The sequence below is a fragment of the Cladophialophora carrionii genome (assembly GCF_000365165.1).
Source record: "Cladophialophora carrionii CBS 160.54 unplaced genomic scaffold supercont1.2, whole genome shotgun sequence".
Lineage (NCBI taxonomy): Eukaryota > Fungi > Ascomycota > Eurotiomycetes > Chaetothyriales > Herpotrichiellaceae > Cladophialophora > Cladophialophora carrionii.
In genome coordinates, this window is record NW_008481827.1 from 325,411 (window position 1) to 349,245 (window position 23,835).

The following is a 23,835-nucleotide window of genomic DNA, read 5'->3' on the forward strand; positions in this document are numbered from 1 at the left end:
CCCGTACCATGTACAGTGAAGGTCGACATCGATAGTACGGATTCCTACAATGCCATATCGTGAGAGGAGATTCTCAATAACATTATGTACCTCGTGCTGTGCCGTGCTGTGCTGTCCGCACATAGGAAGGACGGAAGTCTATCCTATCTCGCTGAACTCGCTGGCTCGGAAGACATTCCCCTTCCCAACTTCATCCTCTCCCCCATTATTCCTTCGCTTCCATCCTTTCCACATCCTGTGCGAGGCCCCCTGTTTTCACCGAACAGGCGCCGTGGGAGCAGAGCGTTTTTTCACACATCGCAATTGTACACTTTCGATTTTAAATGTACACGGTTTTTCCCGACCAAGAAAACTTCGGGACAAACACATATCGTCACAATGCCACCCTCGTCGCCGCCGACCATTCATACAGAGGGTTATTTTGTCTGTGCCAATGGGGCTCGAGATGATAGCTCATATCTTTTTCTGTGCGTGCCATGGCCTGCAAGATCAGACCAGTCTGAGACACTCCCCTCCACAACTCCAAATCTCCATTTCGATGCAAATGACAGCAGAAGACACATGAGAAGTGAAGTGCAATGAGCTGAGTCTTGCATATACAGTTCCGTCGGCATAGGCTGTGGGCGAGATCGAAGACATCCCGGATCGGCGACGGTGCGGCCAGAGCCAACGGTGGGGCGTCGGTTTCCCGGATGGGCGTCGTCCGCGACCCAAACGAAGTCCAGGACGAGCAACGATGTTACGCCCATGCTGGGGCGTTTCTCACTTTCGAGCTCCGTTAACCATATTTCGAAGTCGGAGCCGACCATCTTTTAACGGGATCCTCGATCTCCGCCAAAACCCCTGCCACCCGATGATCGTCCACCACCAAAGCCTCCTCGCCCGAACCCGCGGTTATCTCGTCCAAATCCATCACCCTCGCCAAAGTTGTCTCTTCCTCGTCCACCACCCGATCGCCCACCACCATACATGCCCCTTCCTGAGCCTCCAGCGTCTTGGCCGAAGGGATCGCGTTCATCAAACACTTGACGCCTCCCACCACCACCGAAGCGAGCAGGACCCCCAAAGCCGGTTTCTTCTCGGAGCTGCAGACCCTGGACGCCGCCAAAGCCGATCTTGTCAGCCCATGAGCGCGTCACGGAGGGAGGTGCTTCGAGGCCCCATCCGTAAGTGGCCAGTTCGTTGACCTGGTTGACGATTTCCTGCTTCGATGAGTTGCCGCCCTGGTTGAGCACAGATAACAAGCTCTGGTACGCTCTCGCCTTGTCGGCTCTAGAGACCTGCTTCACGCCGGACTCGACCATCTGCATGATCTTGGCGGTTTGAGCTGACAGCTGACTTGGTTGGGTCATGTCGAGTTTGGCCGTCTCGAGGCTATCGTCTTCGCGGATATTCTTCGCATGGATTGAGTTGGCCAACTGCCTGTAATCATTGCGCTCGTCGTTCTGGAGCAAAAGCCAGCCTTGGCCGGGTTTTCCAGCGCGCCCCGTCCGACCTAGTCGATGTACGTAATCTTCTCGTCTGTGTGGGGCGCCGACTTGAATGACATGGGAGACGTTGGGGAAATCCATGCCTCGAGCCGTCACGTCGGAGGAGACCAGGATTGCGGACTCGGCCTGACGGAACGCCTGCGAGTTGGCCGTTCGTTGTCGCTGGTCGAGTTGGGAGGACATTTCGATGATCTTGCAGGGCGCGAGCGGGTGCGGCGCGAAGAGGCCACCCCTTGCTGAAGGATCGCGGAAGTTGCGGAGAGTTTCGAATGCGATTTTGACTTCGTTGAGTGATCGGAAGAAAGCGATGGCCTTGAAGGGCATGTTGTTCTCCGGATCTTGTTTGTGGGCCTGGATTGCTTTGTAGGCGATTTCCGTGAGAGCTGGGAGTTGATTCTGTAGACCAGGCAAGAAAACAATGTGTTGAGGTACAGATTCGTGGGTGGCGGCCTCGGCTGGGTCGACGGTGCGGACGAACTTGAAGTCGGGCTTCATGGTCTCTCTAACCAGACCGACGACGGTCCGAGGCATAGTGGCGGAGAACATCAGCGTCTGACGATCTTGTCGCGTCTGCTTCGGCATGTAACTCTGAATCTCCCTGATATCGTCGGCAAAGCCAATATCGAGCAATCGATCAGCCTCGTCCAGCACGAAGGTCTGTATGTTTTCCATGCTCAGCCCGTTGTAAGGATCGGACAACAGATCCTTGACTCTTCCGGGCGTGCCAACCAGGATATGACAGCCTTGTCGTTGCATCAACTTGAGATGGAAGTTTTTCTGGGTGCCGCCGACAGCCAGTTGGACTTGGACACCAGTGCCTCGCACAATCTTCTTTGCCTCCTCGCCAATCTGCTCGGCTAGTTCTCGTGTCGGGGATATGATGAGGGCTCTTGTATCACCTATCGAGGGCTGTTTCTGGCCGAAGGCAGGGTCTCGGAGCATGCGTTGGACGATTGGCATGAGGAAAGCTAGAGTCTTGCCCGTTCCGGTACGAGCCTGGGCGATGACATCCGTGCCGTCAAGACATTCGTTGATGGTCATTCGTTGGACTTCTGTCATTGTGTGTATGCCCATCTGGTTGACGAGTGTGTTGATGATTCTTTGATCGATGATGCCAGCATCACCGAGTTCTTGAAAGCTGGTGAATTCCTGCTTGGTGGCCGAAATGTCCTCTGCGCCGAAATCTTCAGCGCGAGCATTTTCTTCAGCATAAGCGTGTGCTTGTTGTAGATATTGCGACTTGGACGAGAAGTGGCTGACCCCAATAGGTCTTGCGATCGATCGGAATCTGGAAGGTACAAGTTGTGTTCGGACGGAGAGTTGTGAAGCTGAAGGGAGAGATCGGATTGCCCTTAGAGCATATCGCCCATGCCGGGCGGCGCCATACATGATGGCTGAGAAGAAAAGACAAGTCTACTCTCGCTTTCTAGCAATTGCAATGCTCTCAAGATAGAAGGCAAGATTAAACAAGGAACGAAGCGGTCAAGATGCAGAAAGAACGCGATTGAGATGTGATGGTCCAGTCGAGAATATCCTGCGATCCAAAATTTCCATGAGAACCGAAACAGCGGCGACGATTGGACGCTAGAAAGGTGGGCCTGTCCCTTTCCCGATGCACTAGCCTTTTTCGTCCGATAGGGGCAGATGGCTAATGTACGATGCATAGCACGGAGTATAAGCACCAGCTTAATCTGGAGGAGCACTCCATTCATACAAGAGTACGGAGTACAGGCAAGAACTTTCATCTCAAGATGTGAGTTGCGTCGCCTACTGACCGTGACCATACAAGCTAGTGTGTTGCCACAACGCTCACTTAGAAACCTGATCCCGATGAAACCTTGCTCATACAAATGCCTTAGTTCGACATCAACGTTCAACTTAGCCAGACACAAGCACCTCCTCCTCTTCGCATACGAGAATTCGGTCAATATTGATGTCGGAGGTGGTCGTCTGTATTGGGACCCAGACTTATTCGCATTGGCGCTACTTCATGACGGCGGCTCTCACTAGCCAAACATATACTCCCACAGAGACTCGTTCAATCTACACCGTGTCATTGGCCCGCAGGCGAGGCCTTCGAGCGAGGCCAAGGTCTCTAGCATCTACTCCCAGAAGAACTGCCATACGCGCAGATATATAATATGTTCGTCATGAACCCCTCGATCACATGTCTGCTAAGTCCTTCATCCCATCTACGAATCCTGCTGACAGCTTACCCAGAGGTAAGACTCTGCTTTAGTGCTAGCAGGGTTAGATGGTTTGTAACCGCCTCAGGAACTCTCGGCCGGTCGCCTCAATGATCGGCTCTTCTCAGGAAAGTGGAAGTGGTCGAATGGCACGTTGACATTGCCGCAAGTAATGGTACAGAGTATTTGATAGTATATTCCATCGAATTATGAATGGCTTGGTGTCGTGATTACCTGCGCCGCACAAACCATGAGCCCCTCTCGACGGCTCCTTGGCCGCGTACGTAAGCCTTCTCGCCGACATTTTCGGAACAGCCACTCTTTCGGTTCAAACTTGTTGACTGTCCAAAGAAAAGACGGGGTTTCCGCTGTGATGAATACAAAAAGCCGCCCGCTTTCTCTTATCGTTGTCCGACATCCAAATTCGGTAGACTCGGCCTATTGTCCGACGAGCCAATGGGCCGCCTTGCAACTCTCATCGTGCAATCATCCCCGCAGTAAACTCCATCAAAGCTTCGACGGGTTCCTTGCGGAGGAGAGCGCCCTATGATGCGAAGGATTGGAAGAGGGAGAAACTTGGTGGGGAAAAGGCTTTGGAAGGTCACAAATCCGAGGCCGAGGACAGGATATCGAGGATGACTTTTCGCCACTTCACACTGGTTGCCCGTACTTGGAGAACCATATATCAGAGGACTGCCCGTAATCGTCATTTGGCCTGAACTTCTGTCCTGAAACTATTTGACAAAGCTCACACTCATCCAGCCACTCTTTCAGTTGCTGCCGACCTGTCCTTTACCAGTCAAGACACTCATCACTGCCGTCATCACCACCACCACCACCACCACCACCATGGCTCCCCCCACAGCGACGTACACCTATGAAGAGACGAACCCCACGGGCCCTGAACCGGGCTTCGACACCGCAGACGGGCAACCAGAAGGCACGGCCCCCAACGAACCCAAGTTGACCCAGCACGGAGCCCAAGCCCAGATGCAAAAATTCCCCTCCCCACCACGCTTCACCGACAAGTACGAAGAGAGAGCATACCTGAAAGGCCGGCTCGCACTGGCGTTCCGCCTCTTCGGCAAGTATGGCTTCGACGAGGGCGTCGCGGGACACATCACGCTGCGCGACCCCGTCGACCCACACACCTTCTGGGTCAACCCCTTCGGCCTGGCCTTTTCGCAGATCAAAAGCTCCGACCTCATCCTCGTCGACCACGAGGGCAAGGTCATCGACGGCGGGCCGAACAGACTCCTCAACCAAGCAGCCTACATGATCCACGCCGCCGTGCACAAGGCTCGACCGGACGTCATGTGCGCCGCCCACAGCCACAGCATCTACGGCCGGGCCTTCTGCGCCCTGGGCCGCCCCATCGACATCATCACGCAGGACTCCTGCGCCTTTTACAACGACCTGGCCGTGTACAAGCAGTTCAAAGGCGTGGTCCTCGCGAAAGAAGAAGGCGAGAACATTGCGCGTGCGATCGGAAACAAGAAGGCCTGCCTGTTGCAGAACCACGGCCTGTTGACGTGCGGACAGACCATCGAGGCCGCGCTGTTTTGGTTTGTCAGTCTCGAGAAGTGCTGCCACGCGCAGCTGATGGCCGACGCGGCCGCTGCAGGCCGAGGTGGTGAGACCATCAAGATCGATGAAGAGGATGCGGCGTTCACGTATAAGAGTGTGGGCACGCCCAGGGCCGGCTGGTTCAGCGCGAAGCCCATGTTTGATGTTATGATTCAAGAGATTGGCGACGAGTATTTGAAGTAGATGGATGTTTTGAAAGGGTGCTTGCTGAATGAGCAGCGCTCTGCACCAGAAAGGGGCTGTCGACGAAGCGAGAGCAGAATTGGATGAAAATGAAGACGGGCGTGCTCTTCGCTTTCTCTTGTCGAAGCGGCTTGATTGTTATAAATTCATATGTCATTGCTATGAACTCGAAAAGGAAATCCACTGTTCTTGTATGTGACTCAGATATTACTCTGTTACTCTTCAACGCATCACGCCCACGGTGCGTTCTTCCCTGCTCAGCCCGGTCAAGCTGGAGTGATTGTCAGTGTCGCTTGGTTCTCGAACTCATGGCTTTTCTCCTATTTCTCGGTTCACCATTAGAGCGTTTTGAAACAGCGAGGTGCCTGTCTCGTTGTTCTTCTCAGAGTGTGCTGCTCTTCATAGCCTGTCGCTGCTCTCTTCCGCTGGCTAAGGGGTCCACCCAAGACGTGCTTGCCCGGACACTTGCTCTCAAATGGTCGAGTTCACCTCAGCCTGTTTGTAATGTATACGGCGTACTCGTACGCAATACGCGCGGGGCACTTGGGAGGGGTCAGCCTCAACTGTGGGGGAGAATGTGGGGTCCAAACATCCTCGGCTCAGTTTGGATTTCAATTCCGGATATCAAACAAAGGTACGGAGTACCTCGACCGGCTAACTATGCTTGGCCGGAAGGCGATTGCACAAGCGAGGTCTAAAGCACGCATGCCGACGGAGATGCATCGAGAGTACCTAGGGTACCTTGATTTTATATGTGTTTGCAGACAGATGACCGCCACATGCTTTGGACCAAGTGAGATTGACCATCGCATTGTCGGCGGACGGAGACAATTGACCATAAGATCTCGGCTAATGCCATGCCAGATAATTGAGCTGACTGGGTAGCCGCATTGTTGACCTTGAGAAAGTCGTAGCACCGGGTGGACCAAACAACGATGGCCAATAAACCTGCCCTGCTAGCCATCCTCTTCGGATTTGGGGCCATCTTTTGGCAACTCGTCCTCCGCGATGCCATCTACAATGGTGCAGGGCTTGGCCGCAAAGTACAGCCAATCTCAGACTTTCCATACAGATGCCATCGCATAAGTGGAGACCCCATTATTCAAGCTTGCGAAGACATGTGGCTGGACCAGAAGTCCAGGACATTGTATTTGGCGTGCTCGGACTCGTCGGCGAGAAAGCAGTGGATGCCAAAGTAAGTCTGCCAGCTGAATGTGGGCTCATTGCTGAGAATAACAAAGCATTCATCGGCTCAATGCGTCAGGGAGAGCGCTGAATGACCATGTCGTGGCCATGGATATCGACCACCCGAACCGGCAAGGAGGATATGCTTACCGCGTTCTGAAGACACCGGGTTTTGCTGGTGTACATGGCGACGGGCGAATGCACGTCGTAGGAATGACCGGCACGACTTCAGCCGATGGGTCCAAGACCCAGATTTGGCTGGTCAATGCAAAACCCTCGGTCAACACGCAGACAGGAGAACTGCTCGACAATGCTGCTGCCGGCGCAAATTCGACGATTGAGGTGTTTGAAATTCCGCGGGGGTCCGATAGCATGGTACACCTGCGGACATATGCTGACTCACAGATTGCGACCCCGAACAACGTTGCTGTGGCAGAAGATGGTGGGTTCTTCTTTACGAACGATCATGGGCCTCACAAGGTCGGCTGGGTAAGTGAAAGTCCTGAAAGTCCTAGCTTTGTGGTTAATTCGGCCGAAGCAACACCATTTGTCCAGTTTCATTGGGACGGGCGACGTCTCCTACTGCTCGTCAGCTGGCGCGTGCAAGAAAGTTGCTCATGGCTTCAAATTCCCCAATGGCCTGCATTATAGCAGCGACGGACTCCTCTATGTGCCCAGTGCGGCTATAGGAGGCATAACCGTGTTCAGACCGAAGCCCGATGGTTCAGTGCTTCGGGTCCATTTCATCGACCTGGATTATCCCATTGACAACCTGTCCGAGGACAGCATAGGGGACATCTACGCCGCCGCCTTGCCCAAGGGTATGCAAGCGCTGGCTGCTTTCGAAGATCCTTTGAACCCAAAGAGCGCACCTGCCGCGGTATGGCGAATCAGGAGGTTGAACGGGAACGTGGCGGACAAGTACAAGTATGAATTGACAAAAGTCATTGAAGATGCCGAAGGGGTGCTTCTGCCGGGTACGACGACTTGTATTCATGATGCCAAGACGGGCAGGTTATTCCTGAGTGGTGAGTTGAGTCTCCGTGATGATTCTCGTCGTGTCGTATAACCGAATTAACACCTGCAGGCGTTGTAGCACCTTTCATCACAGTCTGCGAAAGAGACTGAGCGTCGAAGCTCAAACAAGTCTGCGACGAAGGTGGATTGGGTAGCGCCTTAGAGTCTCCAAACAGCTGGCACGTCTGTCTCGTCACATTTTCTCGAGAATGACAGGAGCTTGGCGACACGCAACTGTTTGAGATCGCAATGACGAAAGCACCGCAGGCTATCTGCGAGCTATTGACAAAGTGCATTCTTCAGGAAAGGGATTTTCCATGATGCGTCGTGGTGCCTGCTGATCACCAGGCTGTCGACGTCAGCGTTGGACACGGTTGAGCAAGGAAGCCACCACAAACATTGAAGGTGAAGCTTTGATCAGATCTGATCTCACGGCGAGTCGGAGGCACGTAACCGCCGACGCCGCCTGCGCCCTCCTGCGCCCCATCTGCCAATCAGTGAGAGTTCTGACAGTGAGCAAAGGCCAAAGCTGCCCCATTGTTCCCTTGAGGGCCCCTGTCTATCAGGGTCCTGCCCCTGCTCTGGCGCCAATGGTATATTCTCCTGCGCCTGAGCTTGCGCACTGGCTGCTTCTCGCGCGGACGCCTAAGCCTTGTCCCATGCGTCAGTCGCTTGGCTCTTTCGCTTCCTTCGCTCGGGCACCGAACGAAACTCCAACCGTCGCGGCCGCGTAAGGTGAACCATTCCTCTTTTCTCTGAGCGAGCGACAGGCTGAATGCCGCCTGCTTCACCAACAATTGCCCTTGGCAAGCCACATTCGTAAGGTAGGATTTACTGGGTACTGGGTACTCGTATGGGTCTGGCGCTTGAGCCACCGAGCAGTGCGGGGCCCGAGGGGTCGTGTCAACAAGCTGAACACCCTCTGACCCTGCACTGAGCAGCAAGGAGGCGACCGTCGAGAGACCCGGGGATCGAATAAAAGGCTGGCCTGCAGCTGACTTCAAGCCATTCTTGTGCCTCCCATCACCCGCCTCAGTGAAAGAGTAAGATACCGTTGACTCGACACAGCCCAGAACCGGTACCCATCTTCTCAGGCCTTCCACAACCTCGTATTTTCTGGCCAGGTTGCACTTCTGTACAAAACACACGGAACAGCCTTCATTTGCTCGGTTTTCTACGAGAATCTTCGGTGCATAAAAAGCAGCGCAGATCTCGTTACCCTCTGAGGCAAAGCTACCAAAATACTTCCTCTTGAGCAGCTGTTCGGCTCTCCTACAGACCTCCTCCGCAAGATGTCGACCGCATCCTCAGCACCACCACCACCGACGATTGTCATTAACACTCCCGGCGCGCCAACCTCGACAGTCTCCGCCCCTCGGACAGAGCCCCCCAAAGAACAACCACGTCAGCGAGCGCAGAAACCGGCCCTCGTCAAGCAATGTTACCTGTGTGACGAGCAAAACCCGGGCGACTTCTCGCCCACGACCAAATTCCTCGAGACCTGCTTGCTCTGCTCACGCCACTTCTGCCCGATCCACAAGTCCGTGAACTGGGATCAAGTCTGCAACATCAACCACGCCGACTACTACCGAGAATGCCTCGAGAAGGCGAGACAAGAGTTGGTTTCGCAGGGCAAGGGCAACGACTCCAATCGACGCAGCCTGGCCGAGATGTTGATCAACGAGGGCATCTACCCCAGCTTAGGGGAGCGGGAGAAGGCCATCTTCATGACCAGCCCGGTCAGCGAGAGTAAGTACACGCCAATACCGCGTTACGTGCCCGAGGTGGAGAAACTAACATGTTGCGCGAACCTAGCCAAGATGCAAGAACTGGCCAACTACCGCAGCCTCGATGCCGCGATGCAAGGGACGAGCACCAAGCCCAAAAACCAACTGATAGAAGAGAAGGACTTTGTCGGCGCGGACATTGCCGTCTGAGATTTTCGTACGGGCAGCGGGCAGCGTGCGCCGTGTTTGGTCGGGCAGTTTGAGTGATCCAGCATGCGGCGTCCACATTCACCCTGACACAGTACCCTCCCAGCCAGAGCCGTGGGAAGGTTAAATCGTGGCATGAAATGAAAATGGAATGGAATGAATTGAAGCACATCAAGAACTTGCGTTCCATCCCGTCCTGACAGTGTCCGAAGTACGTACTGGCGATCTCTCCCCCGCGTGGTCTGAATATCGCCCGGTTTTCAGTACGAGTAGGCTTGCGCTGCGGCCACGGTGGATGGCGCTGCGCTGCAAGTGATCGCCCACGCGAACACGTCAAATACTTACTCCCAACATACCGTAGTCCGATGATTTCAAAAGTATGGATTGACCCCGAATCGCTGTTGAAATTGCTTGATTAAAAGCCCGAAACGCGGAATGTCCTGCCTAAAGGCTCGCTCGTCTACAAGAGTAAGGACGTCCAGCATGCTAGGAAAGGCCAAGAAGAAGGCAAGAAGAAGAAGAAGAAAAGGAAAAAGGAAAAGAAAGTCAGGCGTACTGTACTGTCTTCTGTTCACATGTCGGAGGAATCTATTCCTCTATCCCCAACCAGCCTGGTCGTCCGGGCGAAGAACATCTAATCGACATTCCAAGAAATCCTCTTCCCGTGTACGAAACAAGACGTTGCTAGAAGTCTAATAGACGCGAGCCCAGCCGCAGTCCAAGACTCGTAAACACACGGTACTGTAATGGATCCAACAGCGCCAAAAGGTAGGAGAACAGTTGTCGATACACCCTACACCCACGCCTGTCCTTATCCTTCGCTAAGGTAATGCCTAATAATACCTAAGTAACACGTTCCACCGCCGTCATCACACTCAGATTCTACGTGAAACTTCCTTTCTCTAATCGTGCCGTCTCCACCATACCAACCGGCTATCCTTCTCATCTCTCCGGTGATCATACACAAGGAATCGCCTCCAACACGCCCATGGCGCGCTGACCCTCGCGCTCAAACACGCTCACCACGCGCTCGGCCTCAGTACGCAGCCCCTCCTCTGCCCGCGCGGCGATGAACTCGATCCACTCCTGCACCGTCATATCCTTCTCCGGGCTTGAGAGCTGCGAGCCCGTCAGAGCGAGGAGAACCTCGCACTCGGCGCGTGCGGGCGTGGTATGCGCAAAGATCAGCTCCACGTCTGCGGGCGTCCAATGGGGCATGAGCGTCTTGGGAGGAGAGGAAGAAGTGCTCGTCACGTTGAGTTTCGGGTTGGGAGGAAGCGGCGAGATCGAGGATGTCGCGATTGGAGGGCGTGACCGTGGAGAGCGCGTGGAAGGAGGCGCGTTCTCTAGGTCGGATGTTGCTGGCGAGGGAGAAGGCGAAGGGGAGAGGTTATCGGCCTGTTGACTTTGCGGTTGGGTTCGTGAAGATGAACGGGCGGTGGCGGATTTTGGCTGTAGGTGTGATTTTGTTGTTGCTGACTTGGGGGTTGATTTCTGGGCCGAGGCTAGCGATGAACGATTTGATCGTGGTTTTATCGGCGTAGGTGACTGATCTTGTGCGGCGACGGGGCTTAAATGCCGCGGTGAGTTTGATATCCTGGGTGGAGTGTTCTTTAGGGGAATGGTCGGGTATGCGACTTCTGCGGAGGGAGTAGGCGCAGGACCAGGCACAACTTGCTCCTCTCGCTCTTCGGTTTCTGGCGTTCGATAGACCTCTTCTGCCTGTAACGGTACAGACTCGACCACGACGCCTTTCGAAGTCTCTGGTATCTCCTGTACTAGCTCGGGCTGCACTTCGAGTTCAATTTCAGGTTGAGAATCTTCCTTCTTCGTCTTTGTGGATCGCGTGGTCTTGGCTTTCTTCGACTTTGCCGTCTTTGACCGGCCACCTGCGCCTTTCCGCTTGGCTTTCGTGGTTGCTGTCGATGCCGTTGAAATGACGGACACGACGGACATCGTAGACATCTCACCCTCGTCGATGGAGTCCTCCAGATCGGGAATATCCTCGAGAGCGACACTAGGAGCCTCAGACAAGCTAGTCACATCTTGCGAGCTTGACTGTGTTGATAACCGCGTCGATGCCTTCGATGATCTCGACGCCCTCGACGCGCGTCCCTTCTTCGCTTTTGGGCGCTTAGTCGGTGCGGTATTCCCTGCGAACTGGAAGAAAACACAATCTGGCGATCTTTTATAGTGTTCTTCGAAAGGGTCGTCTTTCGGTTCCCAGCCATCGAGAGATAACTTGCAGTAAGCGCAGGACACATAATCCTCGCCCTCTGCAACTGGTGCAAAATGCCACCCCGCTTCGACCATTCTCTCTATCTTGCATTTCCATGCTCGCTTTGACTCATGTGGCCAGCCAGCCGCAAAAGTTGCCCGCCGTGCATCTGCGAGGAGTTGCCCTGTGGGATCTTCCATGGTCTCGGTGTGTTGCTTCGCTTCTTGCGACGCGTTCATCAATATCGCCCACCCGCACTGTGGCGAGTGCTTCAAGTGCTCTTCGACCGGGTCATCATCGGGCTCCCATCCACCGAGCTGGCTTTCGCAGAGATAGCAGATGGTGTTATCATTGCTGGATTTCGAGGGTTTGTAGTAGAAGCCTGCCCGGGCGACTTCTTCCGGGGTGGGTGTTTTGTGCGGCCAGCCGATTTTAGAGCGTTTGGTCGGTGGTTCGAATGTCGCCAGACGCGACTCGAGGGTTGCGTATTCCATGATCGCTATATCGTCAAATGTGTTGTTTGTGCCGACAGTGTGCTATTGATCGCATTCGAATCGGCTGTGTTTGTTGATGTTGCCGAAGATGGATTGGACCGCGTTGCGGCTTGGCACGTGACGCAATTGCTTCGGCTCAGTTTCCACTCCCGATTTACTCAACACTGACGCAGTCAGCCAGCTTCTCCTCCCAACCTCAACTGAACGGGAAGCATCGTTGCGGCCGTTATCTGGGACGAAATGGTGGCTGCTCCGCGGCAAAGGACCTTTCTTACTACACCATGACCTTGCGGGTTGTGCCCAGCGTGTTGGGCAAGCGGGGACTCACGGAGCTCTATGGGTTCCCCTTGGTATCGACCATCCGGCGCTTGCCTCTCAGCACTGGCATCCGATTCTACGCCACAGTAGAAGAAGATAGAGCAAGGTCGGACGGACCACCCCCCGGATTTGATGCAGGCAAAGCAAAACACAGTCCCAACGAAAATCCGTCGAAGCAGTCGTCCCCCACCAACAACTCCAGGTCCCCCGACAAGAAGCTCTCAGCCGACGGCTCCTCTAAACCCTCCTCTACCACATCTGGTACGACTGACTGGGAGGAAAACCCCGATCTTAGCATATCCAAGTTCTCCGAGCTGCCAAGCAGGGACTTTGGTGTCAATCAGCACATCATCATAAATGAGGAGTTTAAGGAGGCATTGAGACAAATACTGTGGAAATTCCGGGCGCCAATTCGCTACGCATTCGCATATGGCTCCGGAGTCTTCCCTCAAAGCTCGGGAGGAAGCGGAAGCGGAGGAAGTTCGAAGCTACATCCCAATCCACCAGAGGCCGTTGCGAAAGTTCAGGATGGGAACCAGAAGATGATTGATTTCATTTTCGGGGTTTCGTACACCCAGCATTGGCATTCGCTGAACCTCCAAGACAATCGAGACCATTACTCCTGGGTGGGCTCTTTGGGATCTTATGCTGTCACTAAAATCCAAGACTCTATCGGGGCAGGCGTATACTTCAACCCTTACATTACGGTCAACGGGACTCTGATCAAGTATGGCGTGGTCAATCTGGATACTCTATGCAGAGATCTGTCAGAGTGGGATACCCTCTACCTGGCCGGCCGACTTCAGAAGCCCGTCAAAATTCTACGAGACAATCCGGCCGTCCGACTAGCCAATCAAGTCAATTTGATCGCCGCCGTCCGTACTGCGCTTCTTCTCCTACCACCTGAGTTCACCGAGAAAGAACTCTACTCGACAATTGCCGGAATTTCGTATATGGGCGACCCCCGGATGACAATTGGTGGTGACGATCCCCGCAAAGTGCAGAACATTGTTACTCATCAGCTACCAAACTTCCGCCGTCTCTACGCTCCGCTGATTGATAACCTCCCAAATATCACCTTTAATGATCCTGCCTGCTCGGACCGCGACTGGCTCAATGATCCAAATGTGAATGCAAAACTCGCCCAAAACATGGATCCGGTAACTCGAGGCCACATGGTTCGGCGCTTACCCAATGCCTTCCGGCACAAGTTATACTTCGAATACCAGTCCAAATTCAAGATCCCGAGAGGAGAGTTTAACAAGATGCTCGAGGAGACCAAAGACGAGGATCCGGATCGAATTCGGCGACGAGAGGGTGGGCCGTTTGAGCAACGCATCGCACAAGACACGGAAGGCGGTGGACTAAGAGAGGAGGTCAAACAGGTAATCGAGCATACAGTCAGGTGGCCGAGTTTCATGCAAAGCCTGAAAGGACCCATCACTGCAGGCTGGTCGAGAAGTTTGAGATACGCCAGGGAGAAAAGAGAGAAGGCGAAGAAGGGAGCGCAGGCGCAGTCGGATGATGCCAAAGAAAAGAAAGAGTAGCAGGACGGCGAAACAAAAGGCGGTCCCAAGGAAGAGGATGTTTCAATGTTTGTGTGAATAGATTGAATGACGCTGGACGAAGAGCAGCTACTTTCCTGCCCGTCCGATATAGCATAAGTACCTATAAAAGAATAGAGCACACTACGAAAGAAAAGTCTGCCAGTGACCTGAGGCCAGGTAAACACTGCAAATGCCGAGTACAACCGCGTCGATGAAGGTAAAGTGAGGGTGAAGGTGAAGGAACTTGAAGTTTCTCTGAGTCACCACCAGATCGCAAGTACCACCAGCCACGTTGGAACCAGTTTCACCTGAAGTTCACATTTTCACCGTCGTCACTCTCCCATTCCCTGATCCTCACTTCCATCTTCCTTCTGCTCTCCGTATTTGTTTGTGGCCTCTTGCGAGCTGTAACAGCTGTGCCCCTTTGGTTGTGTTCCATACATACTTTGAAACCTGCCGCAAAGCTTCTTTTTGCAGGCGATAACTCCCGCCGTGTTCCTGACGCCACGTCGCTTCGTTATCGCCATTCAACTCCTCGAAACATGCAGCCTGGTTCTAGGCTCGAGACGCGTTCTCGTATCCCGAGCAAAGCGACCAACGCCACGGCGAAGCTATTTTTTGGTAGAGAAGATGGGCGCTTCAGCGTTCTCGATAATGTGCACACGCACATGCTCCAGCACTGCTACGGCGCCCAAAACCATATCACGTACAGCTAATAGCAAGAGGCCTGTTCAAACGGTCACTTTCCTCTCACGGTACCACAGGAAGCAGTAAAAGTCGCCCTCCTCGACGTCATGGCCCAACAGACGCAGACGCCGGGTGTAGCATGGACGCTGCTTCGCAACTCTGAGAACGAGAGACCCGCGTGGTCCTATGAGGGTCGTGCGACGGATGGCCTCTTTCGCCTGATCTCAGTTTCATCGCTGCTGCGTAAAGACAATCCAGAGCTCGTTCTGTCAGAATGGACTGGTCTTGATTTCCCGCATGACGGCCTCGATGACTTTCATCCTACAAACCCTCCCCCAAACATGCCGCGCTATTGCGCGATCTCCCACGTCTGGCAACCGAGTGAGGACGCCGCTAGGAGGAGCAACCAGGCGAATCGGCCTCTCAGAGTGAAGCTTCGAAATGGTACCTTCCATACAATCAGCTGGCTGGGCCTGGTGCAAGCCGCCACCGCGGCTCAATACTCTCGTTGCGAGTACATCTGGCTGGATCTGCTCTGTATCGACCAGACAAGCCCAAAGGACAAAGTACTTCAGATCCCGAATATGGCCAGGATCTTCAGTAACGCGTCGACGACCCTGATCATGATTGGGGGTGTCCACGCTGCGCAGAGTCTAGATCGTCCCTCAGCATACATGCAGAGATCATGGACTTTCCAAGAAGCTATTCTCGGCCCCGATGCCCATGTCTTGGTCCACTGGAACCACCCGGACTCGTGGACTGCAGATGAAGTCAATCTCTCGTTCGACATTCTCGGCGGCAGCATCGCGCTTGTTCGCTTGGACGATCTGATAGGGTCCGGCCCGTTGGTCGGTCGGAAGTTTGGAGCCGGCATGCTGTACGATCCCAAGACAGGGCTCACGTATTGTAGATACAAACTGCGTCAAAATTTCAACTGCCTAGGGCTTGATCAAACAGCGTTGACCTCCCTCGCTGTGAGCCTGCGGCAAACACTACCCGATCTTGGCTTCGGGCCTAGGACGGGAGATGAGTCTATCGCCGACGGTGACAGCGACAGCGACACCCGTTCAGACTCTGACCTTGGTTTAGATACCCGATTCCGGGCACTCAACACTGACAATCGTCCCTCCAGTCCAGAGTCTGCCTCTGATTCAGATTCTCGACTGCCGGCACACGACACGGTGAAACGTCAGTCCGGTTCACAGTCAGACTTCGATCTAGACGCACAACTTGAGGAATTCAATTCTATTCAGCGGCCGTCCGAGGACACGGACAGTGGCAACGCATTCGATGACGAAACAATCTCGCACGAAGGAAGCTACCTTCCAGCCGGCCACAATGTGGTAGAATATTATCTTCAGCACTGGGATACTCCGCTCTCCCCTTCTCAAGGCTTCGACAGCGGATTGGGCTTTAATCGTATGCCTGGGACTCTGTCGACCACTGCGACGGACATAGACTCAGATGACGAAAAGGAAATGAAGGGTTATACTGGGAAGAGCATTCTACCCTTTAAGGAGTTGCCCATGTCTGAGCAGACCCGTGCATACTTTGACATCCACTATGACTATCCCAGTAGCGCGGTAGGTGTCGCGCAAGCTGCGTGGCGGAACATATGGCTTCGCACGTCGACGGAGCCACAAGACTTGATATTCAGCATGATGCATGTCTTGGGGGTCGTTGTTGACGTCGATTATAAACGAACCACCAAAGATCTGCTTTTCGAGCTTGTCGACAAAAGTCCAATACCTGGATGGCTGACGGTTTCGTATGACATGCCCGTTTATCCCGAATCTGGACTGATCCCAAGCTTGCCGACGTTCACATCGCACTTCATGCCTACATATGCGATCGACGGGAAGTTCAGGCGAGCCTCCGAGCTGATATGTTCAGAATTCTGCTGCGAACAGTTCGACGTGGTTATCAAATCCACCGGCAAGGCTACCGATGGCCATCTCGTCTGTGCCAGACTCTTTGAAGTCGAAGCTTCAAGACCTCGCGTGGACAAGAAAGATCGATTGTTCTCCAATGTCCAGCTGCGACTCTCGTCTCCATTCCACCAATTTGTCGCCACCTGCAAATACAGAGGCAATTTAGGTTCCGTTGTCATGATGGTAGGCCCAGCACAAGATCTCCAGCGTGATCCCCAACACGGCGACGGCACCTGGGTCGGCACTCCGGTGATCCATTTCCTCGACAAGACCGAGCAAGGCGTGTGGAGGAAGACCGGGACAGGGTTCCTTGACGAACCGGTCTTTAGAAGCAAGTACTTCTTGATGGACGCTGTCAGAAGACACTTGCGCCTCGGAGGTGCATCCAAAGCCGCGGTTACTGAGTGTGATTGTCCATTGACTTGCCGGGAGAAGTATATGCTGCATCAGGTGAAAGGTGAACAGGTGGGTTCTGCGTTAGAGAAGGACTGTGCTAGAAGCCACACATCGATCTTTGCAGCCGCGGCGCGCGGTCACATGCCAGTCATCCGTCGCCTTTTGGACCAAGGAGCAGACATCAATGCCATCGACGATAACGTCAAAGGAGTATGTCGCGGCACAGCAATGCAAGGGGCAGCTTCGTCCCCGAAGCCGCAGAAGGCAGTACTGCAATTTCTGATCGAAGCAGGGTCGAACTTGAACGCCAGGGGAGGATACTACGGCACGGCTCTCCAAGCAGCAGCTACGGCTCCCGTTGACACCAAGGAAGTTGTCGAGTATTTCGTGCAGATGGGAGCTGACGTCAATGTCCCCGGTGGGCGGTATGGTTCGGCGTTACAGGCGGCTTTGTTCTTTGGCAACACCGAGATTGCGAAGTATCTGATCCTCGCGGGTGCTGATCTGGCTGTGGAGGAGAAATACCAGCAACGACTGGACGATGTGTTGATTGGGATGGTGGCAGATGAGGAAAGTCGAGTACAAGACTGAGGCGGTTCGATGACTATGGGCGGCGTTGTACGTGGGTGAGTCTGTGCACAAGGAGGCATGATTGTGAGAGATATGTAGGCATTGTTTTTGCATGCGTTCAAGAATGGGTATATAGCAGCAGAACTCAAATAGATGAACATCCCGGTATCATTACAGGATGGAATACATGACAGCACATCACATCAGTCATGCCATGTCACGCTGACTGGATCCAAAACATGACAAGACATCGCAGTGGTCTCCAGTCCCTCGTGCGCACAATGTACGTAGGACTCCCCAACCCCCCTTCCAACTCGACCTTTGAATCGGCACGATAACGTCAAACTCGGCGGTCAAGTCATCCACGGTGTGGTATGCCTACCCTGACCATCGATCGACTGTCGACCGCCTTCCCTTCCAATCTGTATGCAGGCTCATGCACACGCACACACACCAAACCAGTGGCTGCTGTGCTAGTGTGCTAGTCCCACCCAAAGCAGAAGACAGACAGACAGACAGACAGACAGACAGACAGACAGACAGACAGACAGGCAGACAGGCGCGCCTATCTATATAGGCCCTGACTACAACCCATACCCGCCCTTGTCATTCTTCCCCTTCCTCTCCCCACGATTCATCACCTCTTTACTCGTCAGATCGCCCACGCCCTCGAGGAGGCCGCCCTTTTTAAACTGGCCCGTGACGCCCTCGTTGATGCCGTCCTGGATGGCGTCGACGTTCTTGTCGCCCGTGATTTTGGTCTTGTCGAGTTCGCCTGCGAAATTCACGATGGTGTTAGTATGCGGATGGATAAGGTCTGGAGGAGACTTGATGCACGCCATAACATAACGCGCATCTATCGTGTCTGGGCTGGGGGCGCATTACCCTTCGCGACGTAGCTCGTCTTGTTCTGCCCGAACCAGCCGAGCACTTTGTCTTCCACCCATGGCATCCAGGACTCGTACTGTTTGTTGTACCATTGTTTGGTCGAGGCGTAGTAGCCTGGGGCTTGGTCTTGTTGGGATTGAGGTTGAGGTTCCTGGTTCGGGTTGGAGTTGGAGTTGGACATGGTGGTGTCGAAAGTGATGTGATGTGATGTGATGTTACGTTACGTGATGGGAGTTGATGGTGACCTGCTTTGCTCAGAGCGTGAGTAGTGAGTAGGCGTATGCGTAGGCGTAGGCGTAATGACTAAGTAATGAGTCGCGAGATGATATGGCGAGGATGAATAGTCACGATCGACTTTGAGGCATTGGGTCTTTAACCTGGACTGCGCGATCACTTGAAAACGTCAACTCACACAGGTTCACAAATAAGTCTGGACGGCATGATGGCATCATGTGGCAGACTGGTGGACTGGTGGATGGACTGGCATGTGGCACGAAACACGACGGCAAGCCAGGTGTGTGGCTGATACGTCACCTCGGGGTCTTGCCCATCAGAATCGCCAGGACCTGGGTGCGTGGCTTGCACGGCGGACAAGGCGTCAGGAGGATAGGACCAACAAATCAACGAGTGGGAAGGGGTTGTTGTCCAGGATGATGGATGCATCGAGGGAGAGAAACTTGAAATGCCAACGGGAGGCAATGACGTAGTCGGCCGACGAGGACCCTGCCACAAGGGATTGACTGACAGGGGGTCGTGGATCGAGCACTACGCAGTACGAGGACGAGACCTACAAGGCGGGCTGATTGAAGCAGGACAGGAACATCGAGTGCCACACTATCGAAGGCCCCTTGGATTGTACGCTGTTGATTCAAGTACTTGTAATCGCAAATACCATTACAACCATCTCCAGGATATAAGGTAGTCAAGACAACTCGACCAGGCCAGATTGACGGATGCCCTAGCAGCCTTTGAAGCCGTCCGAAGAATATCAAAGGCAATTGACATAGTGATACAGAGAATGACCCTTTCACCGCCATAAGAGACTTTCCGTGACCGACCTAGAGTTACACAGTATATGGTTCACAGACAAGGAGCTATTAGTTTCTCAGACCGCCGAAGTCCAGACTCAAGTGCTTGTAAATCTTGTGTTCGTCTTCCAGGTGCTCTTTCAGCATGAGAAGGCATGCAATGTCCTAAGCACAGTGCTTGCATCGATTGCGTGCTCTGTCACAGTGGTAAAGCTTCTCACTCATGGTATCGAACGACTCGGAACACTGTCTGCACACCGGCCGTGGCTCGAAAGGAGGAATGTCGATCTTTCCGCCGCGGCGCAAGACGAATTCGAGCGCATGGCTGACGTTTTGCTTCTCTTCGCGCGAGGGATTGTGTCTGTCAGTAAGTGGGTTGTGTTCGATAGAGTTGTCGTGGTTGTTGAACTCGTCGCGTCCTGGCTGGGGCATTATTCTGGCTGCTTCGCGGTCGAGCTTCACCGACATTCCATGCTTGCGAAGCAATAGAATATGCTCGTATATGTTAACGTCGGGGAGTGCTGACAGCGCTGGGTCGGAGGTGAACCGCTCATATTGTTGAGCCTCGCGTTGCTCAGGCCGTCGTTCGTATTGCGAAGGACCCTCTCGCCCAGTGTTGTCATGCCATTGAGATAGATTTCGCATGTTGGCGTTGTCGGGTGCGTATTTTGGGCTGCCACTCTGTTGCGAATACACCGTTTCCGGCTGTGAAGCCAAATCGTCGTCCTGGCGGTATTGTCTGAGACTCGAAGCCGTTCTAGGGCTTTTGATGTTCTTGCTGGCCTTTGCGGCTGGATATTTGGAAGTCATCTTTGAGCTTTCAGGAGATAACTTTCCCGCCTTGCTGCCGAAAACAGCCTTCTGATCACCAGGGAAGAAAGTGGGCATACGGTAGTCGCTAATGTCAGTGAGCATATGGAGGCGACAGTGTCAATGAGTATACAGAGTCGTAATCTCTGTGAGCATATGGAGTCATGGAGCTGAGCATTCACCTGTCAGTATTCTCGTTGTGCCCGCCATACGGATGAAGCAAAGGGGGATCCGTGGTGTTATAAGGCCCTGTGACTGATCTCGCCCACCAAGTCGCTCAACGAGGCTGAGGCAGAAGGTGGCTGGCGAAATGTCTGCCTTGCAGTTGCCCTACTTCGTGTTGCGCACAGACCACCTCGTGCCCGCCCGTCGGCAGTGAATCTACGCGCCCATCCGAGATGGGGAGATGCTCTTCGGTTTGAGGCTGCGGTATCAGTCCAATCGTCCCCTGGACAAGCAGGAGGAGTGGCCGCTCGAGTATGCCTGTTCAAGTACCTTGCTTGCGTGGTCAAGGTCATGCGCCGCCCAAGAAGCTGTCCGTCCCGCGCAGGCCCAGTATTGATGCATCTCGGGTTCTGTATGCGGATTTTACAGGGTATGATGGTGGTGTCACGAACAGCTGGCGTTGGCGGTTTCGGTGTCTAGCCACGCAGCCTCATCCCTCGTGGAGAAAGAGTCCGTTCACCGGTCAGACGTACAGCGCATCTATACCAACAGTGACACTACCGTTGGTCAAGGACGTTTCGGCGTTGGCATAGAATACGGTCTTTGATGAAGTAGCGGATCAAGTGTCAGTTAGTCAGTCGGTCAACAGCCAGCCAGTTCGTGGAAAGGCATATCCGAACTTGGTTGGAGCAGGTCAAACCCGAACAGTGCACAATCTCGTGCATGCAAGCGACGGTGATGACGAGCAGAGACACCAGGCGACCCCTTTGCATTATCCAGTACGGAGTAGGTGGCTTGTCTTTGTTCACTGGACTTGAGACTCGTACTGGTACTCTGTAGACAGTAGAGACATGATACCGCGCCGATCCCGTCGCAAGCCCAATCGATACGAGGACCAAGCATCCAAGAGTCACAGCTCGCTAGAAATTGAGCCCGAAGGAAGCTGGGCAGGAAATGTGAGCGCTGTCGAGGACGGAAATATCCCGGCGAGGTCTCCGGAGTTCCCGGGCGCTGCTACCCAAGACCGCGTGCTCGACCCTACCGCGTACCCGTGCGGCGGAGCAGCTCACCCAGTCACGCAATTTACGTGAGCGACACCTTCAGAAAATCTTCGCGGCGCCGGCACTTTGACCGAGCGTCCGCCGTGGCGACTGGGTCGGCATTCCACCTTTTCATTCTCTTCACAACTCCAGACTGTGTAGGTTACGTACTGTGGACGTAGTAGGGCCAGGTGCTCTGCCAACCCAGAACCCAACCCTATCGCTTCCCCCACATTCCTTCCACTCACTTCCACTTCCACATCCACTTCTCTTCCTCGACCACCCGACCGGCCATGTGCCGATATAAACCGCCGGCCGGATCGCCACCAGCCATTTACCCGTGCGACACGGAGTACCTCACTCCTCATAAGAGCTGGCTCGATGAGGCGGGAGGAGGGTTCAACGTTTCTTGAATCGTCACCATAATCACAACTCATATCAATTCTCGTGGCCTGTTTTCTACTTGCTGTTGAAGGTCTTATCGCCGACTACACCGTCTGATATACTTCCTCGCTTATATCATTGATCTGACGATCGTTCAATTGGTTGATTTGTCGCCATAGTGAACGAAATTCGAGACCAGGATCAAAGTCTGAGATCTGGGGTCGCTATACCCACCGCTACACAAGACACCCTCACATCGAGTGAAAACTCTCGGCGTGTGTTTCTTCCCCTGGAGAGAGTAGTACGACACCACCGACCATGGCAATCGCATCCTCAACACCAACCAACCAGCCTTACCCGGCCGTGGCCTTCATCGGCCTCGGAGCCATGGGTTTCGCCATGTCCACCCACCTCGTGCGGACCGGCTTCCCCGTGACAGGCTACGACATCTACGGCCCGACGCTGGACCGCTGGCGCGCGACATGCAAGGAGATTGCGAGCACCGGCACGACTGCCGCCACGTTCGCGACCGCGACCTCGCCGGCCGAAGCGGTCCGCCACGCCAGCGTCGTGTGCCTGATGGTCGCGAACCACCACCACGTCCACTCGGCCCTGTTCGACACGGAGGGCGGCGCGGTGCACGCGCTGCCCCGCGACGTGACGGTGATTATCCACGCGACCATCCCGCCGACGCAGCCGTCGAGCGTGCGCGACAGGCTGACGCGCGAATTCGGCCGCCCGGACGTCAAACTGATCGACGCGCCCGTGTCCGGCGGCGTGGCGCGCTCCATCAACGGCACCCTCACCATCATGGTCTCGTCGGACGTGATGGAGAACCTGCAGGAGCCCAGCGCCAAGGCCGTGCTCGAGAGCGTCGCGTCCAAGGGCAAGACGCTGTACCCGATCCCCGGCGGCCTCGGGGCCGGACAGTCGGCCAAGGCGCTGAACCAGGTGCAATGCGGGATCCACATCCCCGCGGCGTCGGAGATCATGGGACTCGCGGCCATCCACGGGCTGGACACGCAGAAATTCTACGACGCGCTCATCCCGGCACGGGACACCACCGGCAAACCGCCCGTCGGGTGGAGCTGGATGTTCGAGAACCGGGGCCCGCGCATGTTGAGCGCGACCCCGCCCCTGGCGTCGGCCACCTTGATCATCAACAAGGACGTGGGCATCATCCGCGACGAGGAGGTGCGCTTGCACGTCGACCTGCCGCTGCTCAACACGGCCAGCGACGTCATCTCCGAGGTCATGAAGACCCACGCCACCGCCGACGACAGCTGCATCGTCCAGTCGTACCTGGGCTTCGGGTCCGAGCGAGAAGCGCTCGTCGTCAAACAGGCCGGAAACGCCACTGGCGAGCAGCAGCACCGGGCCAGCACGACGACGCGCGACATCGCCACCGCGCATGCCCTCATCCACCTCGTCTCGGCGTACGAGACGATCAAATTCGCCCAGGCGCTCGATCTCATGCGCCCCGAGCAGAAGAAACAGTGGTTCAGCATCATCGCCGGTGCGGCGGGCGGGAGCACCATCTTCTCAGAGGTGATTCCGCGGGCGTTTGAAGACGCCGATGGCATCGAAGCCGCTTTCAAGAAATACGCGCAGGAGAAATTCCCAGGTGCTCTGGAGATGGCGACGGAGATGATTGCGAACGCCAAGAAGCAAGGATACATGCCCGTCTTGTTAGAGGCGGCGGTTGAAAATCTGAAGAGGCTGCTTTAATTGACTGGGGGATGTACCGTAGATGGGACCATGGGACGGTTTCTCTTCT

The 23,835-nt window shown here is 54.6% G+C and overlaps 10 protein-coding genes across 10 annotated transcripts; 6 read left to right on the forward strand and 4 right to left on the reverse strand.

The window, feature by feature from the left end:
- Nucleotides 1-812: 812 nt before the first annotated feature.
- Nucleotides 813-2,879, reverse strand: G647_02183 (uncharacterized protein; the record flags this gene model as incomplete). The annotated part of the gene is made up of 1 exon (XM_008726533.1): nt 813-2,879. The coding sequence occupies one exon, from the start codon at nt 2,877-2,879 to the stop codon at nt 813-815; it is 2,067 nt and encodes a 688-aa protein (XP_008724755.1).
- A 1,646-nt stretch (nt 2,880-4,525) lies between these two features.
- G647_02184 (uncharacterized protein) lies at nt 4,526-5,446 on the forward strand (the record flags this gene model as incomplete). Its single annotated transcript, XM_008726534.1, has 1 exon — nt 4,526-5,446. One exon carries the CDS (start codon nt 4,526-4,528, stop codon nt 5,444-5,446), a length of 921 nt encoding a protein of 306 aa, XP_008724756.1.
- Nucleotides 5,447-6,381: 935 nt separating this feature from the next.
- On the forward strand, nt 6,382-7,700 carry G647_02185 (uncharacterized protein; the record flags this gene model as incomplete). Its single annotated transcript, XM_008726535.1, has 3 exons — nt 6,382-6,641; nt 6,688-7,120; nt 7,170-7,700. The coding sequence occupies 3 exons, from the start codon at nt 6,382-6,384 to the stop codon at nt 7,698-7,700; spliced, it is 1,224 nt and encodes a 407-aa protein (XP_008724757.1).
- Nucleotides 7,701-8,940: 1,240 nt separating this feature from the next.
- G647_02186 (uncharacterized protein) lies at nt 8,941-9,585 on the forward strand (the record flags this gene model as incomplete). The annotated part of the gene is made up of 2 exons (XM_008726536.1): nt 8,941-9,397; nt 9,464-9,585. 2 exons carry the CDS (start codon nt 8,941-8,943, stop codon nt 9,583-9,585), a joined length of 579 nt encoding a protein of 192 aa, XP_008724758.1.
- A 954-nt stretch (nt 9,586-10,539) lies between these two features.
- Nucleotides 10,540-12,294, reverse strand: G647_02187 (uncharacterized protein; the record flags this gene model as incomplete). Its single annotated transcript, XM_008726537.1, has 1 exon — nt 10,540-12,294. One exon carries the CDS (start codon nt 12,292-12,294, stop codon nt 10,540-10,542), a length of 1,755 nt encoding a protein of 584 aa, XP_008724759.1.
- A 281-nt stretch (nt 12,295-12,575) lies between these two features.
- On the forward strand, nt 12,576-14,159 carry G647_02188 (uncharacterized protein; the record flags this gene model as incomplete). The annotated part of the gene is made up of 1 exon (XM_008726538.1): nt 12,576-14,159. The coding sequence occupies one exon, from the start codon at nt 12,576-12,578 to the stop codon at nt 14,157-14,159; it is 1,584 nt and encodes a 527-aa protein (XP_008724760.1).
- A 794-nt stretch (nt 14,160-14,953) lies between these two features.
- On the forward strand, nt 14,954-17,764 carry G647_02189 (uncharacterized protein; the record flags this gene model as incomplete). The annotated part of the gene is made up of 1 exon (XM_008726539.1): nt 14,954-17,764. The coding sequence occupies one exon, from the start codon at nt 14,954-14,956 to the stop codon at nt 17,762-17,764; it is 2,811 nt and encodes a 936-aa protein (XP_008724761.1).
- A 563-nt stretch (nt 17,765-18,327) lies between these two features.
- G647_02190 (uncharacterized protein) lies at nt 18,328-18,812 on the reverse strand (the record flags this gene model as incomplete). The annotated part of the gene is made up of 2 exons (XM_008726540.1): nt 18,328-18,518; nt 18,629-18,812. The coding sequence occupies 2 exons, from the start codon at nt 18,810-18,812 to the stop codon at nt 18,328-18,330; spliced, it is 375 nt and encodes a 124-aa protein (XP_008724762.1).
- A 916-nt stretch (nt 18,813-19,728) lies between these two features.
- On the reverse strand, nt 19,729-20,574 carry G647_02191 (uncharacterized protein; the record flags this gene model as incomplete). The annotated part of the gene is made up of 2 exons (XM_008726541.1): nt 19,729-19,824; nt 19,918-20,574. The coding sequence occupies 2 exons, from the start codon at nt 20,572-20,574 to the stop codon at nt 19,729-19,731; spliced, it is 753 nt and encodes a 250-aa protein (XP_008724763.1).
- A 1,802-nt stretch (nt 20,575-22,376) lies between these two features.
- Nucleotides 22,377-23,786, forward strand: G647_02192 (uncharacterized protein; the record flags this gene model as incomplete). Its single annotated transcript, XM_008726542.1, has 1 exon — nt 22,377-23,786. The coding sequence occupies one exon, from the start codon at nt 22,377-22,379 to the stop codon at nt 23,784-23,786; it is 1,410 nt and encodes a 469-aa protein (XP_008724764.1).
- Nucleotides 23,787-23,835: the final 49 nt, after the last annotated feature.